Source organism: Leptosomus discolor, chromosome 3 (assembly GCF_034619465.1).
Source record: "Leptosomus discolor isolate bLepDis1 chromosome 3, bLepDis1.hap2, whole genome shotgun sequence".
In the NCBI taxonomy this organism is placed as follows: domain Eukaryota; kingdom Metazoa; phylum Chordata; class Aves; order Leptosomiformes; family Leptosomidae; genus Leptosomus; species Leptosomus discolor.
Genome location: NC_141393.1, coordinates 44,049,244 through 44,062,096, shown reverse-complemented (window position 1 = coordinate 44,062,096; position 12,853 = coordinate 44,049,244). Strand labels below are relative to the sequence as shown.

The window sequence follows — 12,853 nt, the reverse complement described above, 5'->3', positions numbered from 1 at the left end:
TAGTGATGTGCCCTAGCAGCATATTGGGCTGTACCAACAGGACCACAGCTGGCAGATTAAGGGAAGGGATTATTCACTTTTTCTCACCGATCATAAAACTGGGTCTGATAGACAGCATGCTGTTTTAGACCCCCTGGTTGATAAATTTGCATGAATCCAGGGGAGGAAGGCTACTAAGATAGGTGGGGTGGAAGAATATATGACCTGCAAGTGGAGGCTGAGGTATCTGGGCTTGTTCAGTTTGGAGAAGAGGTTTTGGGGGCACTCTGACAGCAGCTTTATTTCTAATATCAGCAAGGAAATTAACAAGAAGATGGAGACATAGGTGCTCAGCAGGAGAATATTGGACAATGATGATAAATTGAAGCAGGGAAGATTTAGACTGCATATAAGGAAACAATTCTCTCTTTGAGGACAATTAGGAGTAGAAGAGGCTTCCTGGAGACATTGTGGCAGCTCTGTCCTTGGATTTTTACAAATTTTTACTTCTGGATGAAGCCTTAAGAAACCTAGCTGCATTTAGTGTTGACCCTTCTCTGAGCAGAAGGTCAAATTGGAGACCTCCTGAACTGCCTCCCAACCTACATGAGTCTGTGATTATGAAATTCACATACGATGATCTTATGTGATCCTATTTGTATCAAATGAAACGAACCCATGGAACAGGTGTCAGCAAAATCATAGCATCACCCAAGGCTTAAATTGCTCTAATTATTGTTTGCTGCTCGTGATGTCTCTAGATCGTTCAAAGTATTTCTGTATTGCAACAGAGAGTGACCTCTGTATGCAGCTGAGCAGTAAAACTTGTGTTTTACTTTTTTTTTCATGGTTTGCGAAAGACAGAATGCTTCTTCATTTAAAAAAACATCTTGGAGGAACTATTTAGTTTGTAAGAAATATGTGGTTCTGTGAATAAAAGTCTAAATTATTTACAAAAGAAAAAAGGAAAATATATGCTGATATCTGATTAAGATTTGGGGATGGTGAGATCTCTTGGAATGTGACCTAGTTTTCCATGATAAAATGCATTATGGAGTATTAAAGGTGGATAGGACAACAGGAATCAAATAAAAAAAAAAGAATTTTTAGAGTAACATATTCTACTTCTGTACTCTGTAATGATGTGATAAGTACAAATTTAACAAGAAATAAAGCAAGAAATAAGCAAGTGTTGGTGGTGGAGTATTGGAAGAATCTTGTGGCTCTTTTCTTTCTTGTGAAAGAAGAAAGAGTAATGACTGCATTTACCTGTAGCCTTTAGCACTTTCAATGCGGGATTAATGTATAATCTTGACAATTTTTTTGCTTAGCTACATTTGTTGTACAGGTGTCTAAATAATATATAAAGGTAACAGGGATTTGCTGAAAAATTTAATTATTTCTTGCAGGGCACAATCAACTGTTGATGATTTCTTGGACTCTCAGACACACTTTTAACATGAGAGCCTCAGCTGTGCTGTAAATATCACATGACTTTTTTGGCTTGCAAAACCAATATGTTGATTTAGATACATATAAGGCACTTGGCTATAAACATGCAATATAAGTGTCTGTGCATCCAAATACCGTTTCAGGGATAGTGACTGCATATGCAAATGTTATGGATGGGTTTTATGCAAGTAGGTTTGAAAATGTGGCTTTTCCTTCTCATAGCATACTTAGGACACTATGCTAAAAATTACATTCTATAAAAAAATCAAGCAACCTTCTGCAGATTACACAGGCTGAATTGAAAGATTTAGTAAAAAATTTCATCTGAAATACTGATATATGAATCTCTCTTTTAATTTTTTTTTGGTAGGTTCGACCTAAACCAGTTGCCCAAAATAACATTCCTATTGCCCCAGCACCTCCTCCAATGCTTGCAGCTCCTCAGCTTATTCAGAGGCCTGTGATGTTGACAACAAAGTTCACACCCACCTCTTTACCCAACTCTCAGAACTCCATACATCCAGTTCGTGTAGTTAATGGGCAGACAGCAACCATAGCCAAAACATTCCCTATGGCACAGCTCACCAGCATCGTGATAGCAGCACCGGGTACCAGGCTCGCTGGACCTCAGACTGTACAGATCAGCAAACCAAACATTGAAAAACAGGTACAGATAAGGAAGTGTCTACTAATTGAACGTACTGGGTTTATTCCTTTACTGTGCCGATTTGGAGAAATTTTCAGTGGGTACTGAAGATATTCATGTGCCAAGAACAGCACAGATTGTGGAATGACTTGCAGCTCTTGGGGTAGAAGTTACCATTTTCTTTAATATGGGCCATTGGAATCTTTTTCTCGTGCTTCAGTGTTTTTATGCTCCCCCTATTGTCTTAACTTCAGTAGTTTATAAGCAAGCTACATTGCAGGGCTATACTAGTATATTGGAGACCAAGTACAAACTGAAATCCTTCATACCAAGCCTGTAAGAAACACTGGAAAAATATTTTCTGTGTTTCTGTTTTTCATAGGGTGGCTACATGAAAGACAAAAATTATGCAAAGTTGTAGGGGTATTTAGTATGATAAATGTAGCCATTTCTTCCTTGATCTTGCAGTCTTGTGATTGGAGGCGAAATAGTCTCACTCAGCTTCTGAAGACTGATAGTTCCCTGTGACTAAATTGGATTGATTGAGTGGGAAGGAGATCCTCAGAAACAGAGAATTCTAGATGTTTGGTTTTAAAGTCTCTCTCCAGAGAAGACTTTTATAAAATTGGTCAGTCTGGATTGCAACTGAGAGTCATTGCCATTCAGTTCAAGTAAAAGGATCTTCTGTTTCACGTTCAACTCTTTTGTATATTATATGTTAGTAATAGTGTAATATTGTATACTATATAATACATTATAACGTAATATTTACATACTTTATATAAATAATAGTAGTATGTATTTAACTTACAACTTCTTTCATAGACTAATGTGCCTTGAAGTTACCTTCTGCTTTTGAAGTGACCTACGGAGACTGTGAAAATCATTTGCATGAAGGATATACTCATGCTCAGTTCTGTTTATGAATTCTCATTAATAGGTACTTGCATACCTCAGGGCCGTTCCACAAGTTACTCAGCAATGTGTGGCCTTTTCGTATGATTTGAAGTCGTACTTCTACAATACTATACTTTTGATGCCTATTCCTTTTGATACCAGCAATATTCATTTGCTCTTCAAATAATTACTGGCAGTTCAGCTGTTGAAAAACATACAGAAAAATGGTGGCGGTTTAATAATACATGAATTTTTCTGTATATTTTCTCCATATCATAAAGGGGAAAAGTTTGTGTCTCTGTAGCTTACCTCACTCAGTTTGTAGCCTCAACAGCTATGGCATGGGCTGAGGATTGTCATGCAGGGTTTGTGATACCATTGCAGAAGATTATGACCTCAGAAAAGAAAAAAGCCTCAGAAACAACTGAGATTGTAGAAGTCAGAGAGACAGTTTTTGAGCCATTCATAATTCTATGAAATATGAAGACTGAGGATTGAGAAGTACAAAATATATGGGTCATACAGAATGGTTTCTACCTGAAAGTCTTCTATGGGATGCTTTTTCTTGAACTGTCTGTTAGTTTGCTCATACCATATAGTGATTTCTGTAATGGAGTTAACACTTAAGATGACTTTTATTGTTTGTGTGGGTTAATGGAATGGTGGTAAGGTTGTTTCATCCTTTGTTAAAGGAAAACGGTTTATTTAACATTCCTGTCATATCAGATTCCTCAGTTAAAGTTTTGTTAGTACACTGCCAGTTTAAAACTGTTTTTTCTCCTGTATCTGCAAAAGTATTTGTTTTGCTTTATTAGTCCAAGTAAAAAAAGTCATTCTTATCCCTGAATGAGAGAAACGCTGTTTCTTTACAGACTATTAAACCACATGTGGAAGCAGAAGAGAAGCAAACAGAAAGTCGTACAGTTACTCCGCCTGCTGCACCGAAACCAAAACGAGAAGAAAACCCACAGGTATCAGAACATAGCCAGAACTTTCCCTTAGGAAAAAAGGCAACACTCTGTCCTTCAGAAACCATTTTTTCCCCCTGTTCCCTCAAGACTCCTTAGCTTTAACATTCCATACATTCCTGTTGGACAGCAGTAGTTGATGAGGCTACAGAATAATGCGTATTCTGTAAAGAAATATAATGTATTGTATCTTTCAGTCCTGGAATGCATTTGACTTCCGAGTCTTTTGTAAGTCAGGAGATCATAATTTCCCTCTGATAATTCCTTCAACCAGGAGGCTTAGATTACAGTGTTGATTTCCATTCCTTTGAGGTTTTAGACTTCTGGAGTTATTTTTAATGCTGGAGAAATGTCTTTATAAAATGTTTCTGCTCTAGTGAGCAGGATAGAGAGAGTCACGTATGTTCACATTCCGCCTGGGTTTTATTTCAGTTTAAGTCCAGCTGGTTCTGGGGGGAAACAGTGGCCAGAATGTGTATTTCTTAAAGCCTTTCTGCTGTGCAGAGCTTTGGCACTGATTACAGCTAAATGTTCTGCTACATTTGTTTTTGTAGATGCATTCAAACTGACTACTGTCTGAGCATTAACTGTTGTCAGTACAAATGCTGATTTTTACATGTTTGTGCACTTCCTTCGTTACAACTGGAATTCTTTAAGAAAGCCATAACCCTTATCGAACAGCAAATGTAAACCAGAGTTGCTCCTTGTACAAGTTCGCAATATTCAGAGAATGATCTTCAACTGTTTTGATGGCAATTACTAAGAGCCAGTCACATAGTCGGTTCAGTGCTGGACTGGAAGTAAAGAAACTGCTTTCTTGTTCCCAGCTCTGCCACCTCTGTGATCACAAGCAATTGGTATTTCCCTGTATCTCAGCCTATGTTCACATCTAGAAAATGGGACTTTGTTTATCCTCTGTAAAGCAGTTTGATGTACATGAATGAAAAGTGATTTATAGAAGCAAAGTATAACTAATAACGTTTTTGTTGCTTAGTTACCTGTCAACTGACTTTAAAGGGACTAAGTGACATAGCTCATCCTAATGGTTGGACTTGTCATGATCTTTTTTCTCCCCCCTCACAGAAACTTGCCTTCATGGTGTCTCTGGGACTAGTTACTCATGACCATCTGGAAGGTAGGAAAAATGCTTTAAATTGGTTCTTGACCTCCCTGTTTCATGGCCTTTCTGAACTGGAAGTATGGGTCCAAAGTATTTCTGTATTAAATGCAGTATTTTCTTCCACAAAAGTACATTTGGTATGTCTGTACTCTTGATCTAACTTAGTTTGTCATGCATACTTTTTTATTCCTCTTACTACGTTGAAACAAAGCAGTTGCTTATGCAGCAGAGATCAGTCGTTGGGAAGAAAAGTGTGCTCTGATGGTAGGAAAGAAATTTGTGACAATCCCATTGCTTTCTGGATGACCCCTGTATCTGCAAAGTTACACCGTGGGTAACAGTTTTACTGTAACCCACACCTGGATTTTTCATTTATTTAATGATTTCATGGGACTGTAATCTGTAGTGAATGAGTTAGTAGATTATAATTTGGTTTATAATTTAAACTCCCTAATCCTATACAGTGGAATACAGTCTAACATTTCAATGGCTTGCGTATTTCTGTACTGTATTTATTGTTGAGTATCGACAAGGTTACCAGAGGCTTTTCGGTTTAGATCCCAGTTACACTGACCATGAGTTTAAAATGTCTTGGTCATGGAGTACTTGGCAAGAAGATGGCAATCATTTCATTAGTTATTTGAGCACTGTATTTGTATTCCTTGCCAGCTCTTAGTTTTCAAATCTTCAGAAATTAGAAGTATAACAAAGTCGCCTATATTCAGCATGATTGGTGTTCTGTAGAAATCTTCACAGCTCTTATATGCAAACTCAATTCTGAAGACTTTATATAATTTGAGACCCATTGGTTTCTAACCTGAATGCTTTGTTTTACAAGAAATCCAAAGTAAGCGGCAAGAAAGGAAAAGAAGAACAACAGCAAATCCAGTGTACAGTGGAGCCGTTTTTGAGCCTGAGGTACTAATTTTTTGCTGGGGGAAGACGGTATTTTCATTCTGAGCTTCTGTGTCTTTCTGCCATGTTGCTACCTCCTAAGCTATCTCAGTCCTAGCTGGACAGGCAAGCTATCATTTGGAATTCAAAAGGCCATTGCAATTATATGACCCTCAGATTTTTAAATAGTAGATACATTGGGATGTTCTTCTAATAATACTTAAGTCTTTTTCTGCCTTCTCCTATGTAAAGCTGGCGTTAAAGGGCAGTGTGTGTTAGTCTTACCATTAGGTCAGCTTGTGTATCAGCCTGAAACAGTCCATATGTCAGAAGCAGTGTAAAAAAGCTAACCATTCTGAAGCTGTGCTTCAGAAAACAGAACAGCCAGTAGTCTCACTTAGTACTACTGTGCTGATCCTCAGCTGTTGCATATAGTTGTTGCCAAAGATGTTGGCTAACAGAAATTGTTATGTTCTGCCCTGCAGCGCAAGAAGAATACCGTCACATACCTGAACAGCACAATGCATCCCGGGACACGTAAAAGAGGTGAGGGATATACTTAGACCTCTTTCCCTGCTGTATGCCTCTTCCTCCATCTTACATTTGCAGTCTCGTGTTGATTTGAAGAGCAAAACAAAGAAGGACTTTACAGTACTTCATTTGTCCAGTAAATTTCCATGGGAGACAAAGATCATGACTTCTAGGGATTAGCGTAGCAGGTTCTATTAGGTGGATCAAGGTTTCATTTCGCTGCTGTCAAGATCCTCTTGTTAATAACTAAAATTGTATTGTTACTGTCAAGAAGAAGGTGGTTATGGAAAAAGTGTCTGTGCCCTGAATAGGAGAGGAAACTTAGCGTGGCAAAAGCCTTGTTCCCCACTGGCAGTAGAGATGAGTCCTTCAAAAGAATTTGTCTTAAGCAAGAAAGGCTAGTGTGGTCATACTGAGCACTTCCCTGCAACCAGTACACCACTTGTCCTAAAATGAGAGATGCTCTTGCATGTAAGTATGCGGTATTAGTCAGTAGAAATCCTTCTGTAGAACAGGTGAAATTTTAAGACTTCAGTTATGGTGAAACAGATGAGTCAGAACAGCATAGGAGAGAATGTGATAGCATTTTTTGTGCATGGCATCAACCACACACGTGTGACAATCTCCCTGATTGATGATTTTCTTCAGTCCTTAAAGACTCATAATACCTTTTCTACTCCTGAGTTTGCTGTCTAAAAAAAAGTAATCGATCAGATTTAAAAAAAACACGGTCTTAGCTAACACTGACCAATTCCATTGTCTTTGTTTTTTTGACTGCAAGGTTAAATATTCGTTTGACATGTGCTCTCCTTGATATACATCTTCAGTCCAGCAGGCAGTGTGGTAAAGCTGACACTTCTGCAGCTGTGCTGTTTCTAAATAAAAGACATCAGTCTCTACTGACATCCTCTAATAACATTAAATGTATTTTTTAAAATTATATGATGTAGATTTTATAGAGGGAGCGTTTTGCATTTACTCTATGGATAAGTAAATGTTCCTACTTCTAGTAATGATTCTTAATTCTATTTTATAACTCATTGTATCAATGAAAATGATTGCATTGCTTTTGTACCTGATACTGTCTTAGCCTGGTTTTGCTCACTGACTGCTATTATACTTTCTTTTTTTTCTCACGCCCTGTTGTGAACCTGTACCTTGCATCAGCACCACATCAGTAGCACCCATTTTCAAGTGACGAAAGATTTGGATGTATACATTGTTTTGTGATTTAGTATAGCGATATATTAGGTACAAAGCTTATGCAAGCATGTGCCCTTGAGAGCTTTAGTTTAATTCTAGATGGTGCTGAGCATGTCAGAAATTTCAGCCATGGACATTACTATCAGAAATATGTTTCCAAGGACATACTCAGTTCTGGAACATACCCAGACCCTAAATGCAAGGTTTAGCATGTTAATGGGTATAGACTGACAATCTGTAAACATAAGATCTGGGAAATTATTCCTAGATCCTAACTTCTTCATGTTTACATACCCATAAATTACCTTGGAGAAGGGAGGCAGAAATGGTGGTTACATACTGGGGTTTTGTTGTCTTGTTTTGCATATGTAATTTTATTAAAATTGTTACAAACACATTTTGCAGTTCTGCTAATCTAAAGGAGTTGTGCATAATCCAGCATAATGGACTGAGAAAGTCTAAGAAAGAATACAGAATTGGGGGGAGGGAGGAGGGGTGTACAGTGGAAGACCAGTGGTAGATTACAACTGATAGTGATGGTGTTATGGGTCAGACAACAGGACCTGCTCTTGAGGTAGCCTAATTCAAAAAATGTACCAGTAGGGTAGAAAGTGCTGATCTGTGGGTGAGCAGCTTTAAAAATAGGGGAAGAAAAGGAGGTGTTTGGTGAGTGTTGGCCTCTGATAAAGGACTTAACCTTTGTGTAGATTTATGCTGGCACTAGAAAGATAGGGAGGTGTGGAATAACAGTAGAAAGGATTTAATAGTAGTTATTGTAGCTTCTCTCTAGCTTTGATGCCAACATGTTTTCCCTAAAAACTGAATAGCCTCATTTCGAAGAGTGGCAAGTGTCCCCACCACTGCTTTTGTGGGAGTGATTCTTTGACCCTCTGCAGAGCTTATTTCTATTTCCTTCTGAAATATCTCTTTTAAATGTTCTTTCCTTGCAAAATTCTACTTAAAGTATTTCTAAAAAATGTTTAAATCTTTGCTTCTGTCTTTCTACTTGTAACTTTTATATTAACTTCCTCTCTGTGCTACATCATTTCCTTTTTCACGCTAGCCAATGAGGACCACTGGCCAAAGGTATGTAAGATCATTTTTCCTTTTTTTTTCCTTTTTTTTTTTTTTTTCTTTTTTTTGTTCCCTGTTGTTAATATGTAGGTCGTCCACCTAAATACAACACGGTGCTGGGGTTCGGGGCTTTGACCCCCACATCCCCACTGTCTGGTTATCCTGACTCCCCCGAAAATGAAAAGACAGAGACCACATTTACATTTCCCGCAGCTGTTCAGCCTGTGTCCCTGCCTAGCCCCAGCTCCACAGACGTAAGTAACTCTTGGGGAGGGGATTGCTTTTAGAAAGATATGCAGAAACAGCCACAAGGAAAATCGTTGCAGATTTCGTTTCTTTAGTCTCACTCATCATTTGTCCTGATTCAGTGCAGTGAAACAGTCCAGCGTTCTTTTAACATCCTTCTTTTTTCCTCCTGCACCTATGTTCTTGTCCTGTGGAGATTTTATTTGTAGCTCCTTCAGTGGACTGAAACACTGGGAGGCACCAGGCATGCTAGATGAGCTCATTTCCTTTGTGCAGTGTCTGAGATCTTGTCTTGACTGAATTGAATCTGTCATCCATGAAAAAGGGGGAAGGGGAGAATGAAAAGTATTACTTACAGACCATAACAACAAAAAGTCGTGGTGTTTCTGTAATGAGAGAAGGAGGGAAACTGCTTGGGTCACACAGAACAGCCAGGAGCAGCGTATGCAGCACTAGTTCGGCAGTTGTGGTGTACTGGTGTAGCTAAATACATCACCCCTGTGTTCAAATCGAAAAATCTGTCTTGAGTGAAATCTGGCCATATTGTTATAATTTATAAAAAACTGAGTGTCCTTATTTTAAGTTAATTCAGAGATAAAATTTGCTACTCAAAGCATAACCTTTTTTAAGTTGCCGAGAACTATCCAGTTACTTCATTGTTTCTATGTCTTGCAAAAACATGATGAAAAAATTAAAGGCCACGCATAAAATATTAGGAGATAAGTAGTGGCTGAGTCGCTGTGTAGGTCCAAAATGACATAATGAAGGGACTGTACACTATGGCTTAACTGAAAGTGTACTGTGACTGTTCGGCATGGGTGAAACAGTTCATTGCACAAAAATTCTCAGGAGTTGTAGGGTACTTCCAGTAAAGTGCTTGCTTTTTAATGACTACTACTTACTGGGCACGGTTTAAAAATAAAAAGGCACTTGCTGATTTCTTCATACCAGTGCTGCAGACTCCTTCTGCAAGCTGAGTCAGAACAGTCTCTTCCACCTCCCTCCTTTTTTTTAAAACATGTTATCACATATGACTGAGGCCCAAGCATTTGAAATGGGCTTTAAGGAGGAGTTGCGCCGCTTTATTTTCATGCACTTGCAGTGCAGTAAGTACATAGACTGAGAGACCAACTCTGCTGGCCACGTACAATAGGGAATAGAAGCCAGCTTCTTGCCGTTGAACTGTATTTGTTCTGCAGAGGTAACAGGAATAGAAATAGTACAAGTGTGTCTGAGTCACTGAAATAAATAGATGCAATTCTGATACCCAGGGAATATGTATGTGAAATTAAAAGGTTCTCTTTTATATAGTCATTTTTGAGAGCAGAATAGTGCTTGACTGTAAAAACCCTTTCCTGGCAATCAAATGAATGGGACTGTGGAACAGCTCCTCAGGGAGAAGGTGGGGCAGCTCCATCTCTGGGGACTTTGCAAAGTAAGCAGTACAAACAACTAGCAAACATGCCGGAGAGCACATTTTTCACATTGTCCCCAAGAGAAGGACTGGATAATGTGATGGGGGTCTTTTCCATTTCTGACTTGTGTGTGTATACTGCCGAGTCTTCTCCTACTGTGTAAGAGCTCTCGAAACAGTATAATGAGTTGCTGCCCTGTTTTCTGCAGTGCCTAGTGGCAGCAAGCTAAATCAAGAATAGTGAATTTCTGTAGCATTCAAATCTGGTTCTGAATGCCCTGAATTTCTGAACTTGGGTAGTATTTAGGCCTATGTTCTGGATTGCTTTTAATATTCATTAATTGATGAAAATAGATGTATTTTAAAGGAGACAATGGAAGATTACACAGCAGGTAATTAACATTCTCTCTTACCTGAGCATATTATAATATAGCACATTAGCACTCTTTCCCCTTTAGAATCATATATAAATCTCCTTTAACATGTTTCCAGACAAGTCATTTAGTTTATACATATGCAACAGCACTAGCATTTTTGTGGGTTTAATTTTTTGAAATAATTTTATCCCAAAGTCCCATTCAATGCATATTCACCACATTTGGTAGACTTTTCAGAAATATTTAGTATTGAATTCCATGTAAAATAAAATACATGTAAAAGTAGAAAATACATTTCAAAGTGCTCATAAATTTTTTTTTTAATTAAAAATAGACTATTTAATGAAATTTGAACTTTCAAGAGGCAGCAAAATGTTGGAAAGGAAGTAAATATGAGATCTGTTCTTCTGTCATTACATGTTACCATTCTTACTTGCTAATCATAAAGAGTGGAGTGGTTTCCCATTGCCATCATGAGATGGAAGGTAGTCTTCTGTTAATACGTTCTTGTAAAATTGCTGTATAAGTTTGTGCAGTCACATCCCTTTTTTGTGATTTGGTTTCCCCCATTTATACATTTGGTGTGGTGCTTCCTTTTCCCATCTGAGTTCTGAGAACTTAGCAATACCTGTAAAAACCTATAACATCCTCGGCTGGAAAAGTGCTATGTAATGCTAGCAAAGTACTGTATATTTAAACACCAACAGTACGAGTTGTGCTGGAGGTGAAGGCAAAGAGGAAAATTAGGGTTTGGGCATTTAAGGAGCTTGCAGCTTAATCAGATGTAGAACACAGTATATACTGAAATGCTCATGCCACAGTTTATGACCACTGTTGTCATTGAGAAGAACTGTCCTGCCTGTCACCAGCAATCTTTTCTCATCCCTTAAATGCCTCCTATGTTGTTCCAGCACAGATATAGCTGAGGCCACATTTTGATCTGCATAAGGGAACTGGCATAGCTAGAAATTGCTTCTCTTAGCCAAGATTGTGCTCTGATCTGGTTAATTTTATAGGCACACACGTTATTGTGCCAGCCTCATGCCAGGGACAAAAATGAGTGTCTGGGCATATAGAGAAGGCAGGATCACTTCTTTTGGCAGTGAGGCCAGTCCATGTCATGTTGAAGAGGGTCTACACTGTTAGGAGATGATGTGACTATAGAAAGGTCTCTTTATTCTAGATAGGACAGAAGATGTTGTCTGTAGTTACAGCCTCCAGCTTTTGGGGACTTAAAATTGAAAACACGACAAGAGCGTGCCTAAGTGAAAGGCTGTTTCAGAAGTCTCAGTTAAAACAATTGTGCAGCTCCTCACACAGATTTAGAAGAAAACTGCAGGTTTGTCCCTCTTTAAAATATTTTTGTGTTAATTTGCTGAGAAGGTCTAATTCCTATAGGCTTTAGAATGAAAATCTGATATTTAGCACTTAAGTAATCTTTGTCTTTAGCCGGCCTATGAAAATTGCAAACTAGGCCAACCACTTGGCACCAGGCACCACGGCCCAGAATGACCATCTTGCCTTTCTCCTGTACTGTCATTCTCTGCGGCAACCAAAGCATCTTAACATCAAATGTAATTCTATAGACTGAGAATTTTATTCTAAAATGTGGGAATTTTCCTTTTAAATTTTTCCTTAGGTTGCAGAGAATGTTGTTTTATCTTATATGACATCTCCTGCTTGCCGCCTTTTCGTTTTGCTCAAAGAATGCATGATAGAGGAAAAGAAGTTCTTCCCAGCCTGGTTACACAGATTACTTCACAAGAGGCATGAAGCGTCACTCATTTAATTCTTCATTTAACACTGAGGAACTCTTTGTTGTTGAAGGATGAAGTAATAACATAACCCAGCTCTCAGTGATCCCTGGGAGTTAAGGAAACAAAACATGGCACTGAAAATTCACTAAAGATTGATTCTTTACAAAACATGACATCAGTGCTAACCTTGGGAACTGAGAGAAGAATAGCCTTCCCTTTGAAGTAAGGCCTCATCAGCAATAGGGCCGGGAAGTAGAAACCTGAGTAGATTGCTTGTATGTCATTCTTCTAATAT

General features: G+C 38.4%; 1 protein-coding gene across 7 annotated transcripts in view; it reads left to right on the top strand.

The window, feature by feature from the left end:
• Positions 1-12,853, top strand: part of PHF21A (PHD finger protein 21A) — a 95,157-nt gene that overhangs the window by 76,046 nt on the left and 6,258 nt on the right. For 5 of the 7 annotated variants that reach the window (XM_086462283.1, XM_086462280.1, XM_086462279.1 and 2 more), the window contains 6 exons: positions 1,802-2,098; positions 3,847-3,945; positions 5,026-5,077; positions 5,901-5,980; positions 6,442-6,502; positions 8,855-9,018. In XM_086462283.1, the coding sequence (XP_086318409.1) occupies positions 1,802-2,098; positions 3,847-3,945; positions 5,026-5,077; positions 5,901-5,980; positions 6,442-6,502; positions 8,855-9,018 (753 nt within the window). Of the gene's footprint in view, positions 1-1,801; positions 2,099-3,846; positions 3,946-5,025; positions 5,078-5,900; positions 5,981-6,441; positions 6,503-8,753; positions 8,777-8,854; positions 9,019-12,853 lie in introns of all 7 variants that reach the window. The other 2 variants (XM_086462282.1, XM_086462281.1) reach the window with 1 other exon arrangement.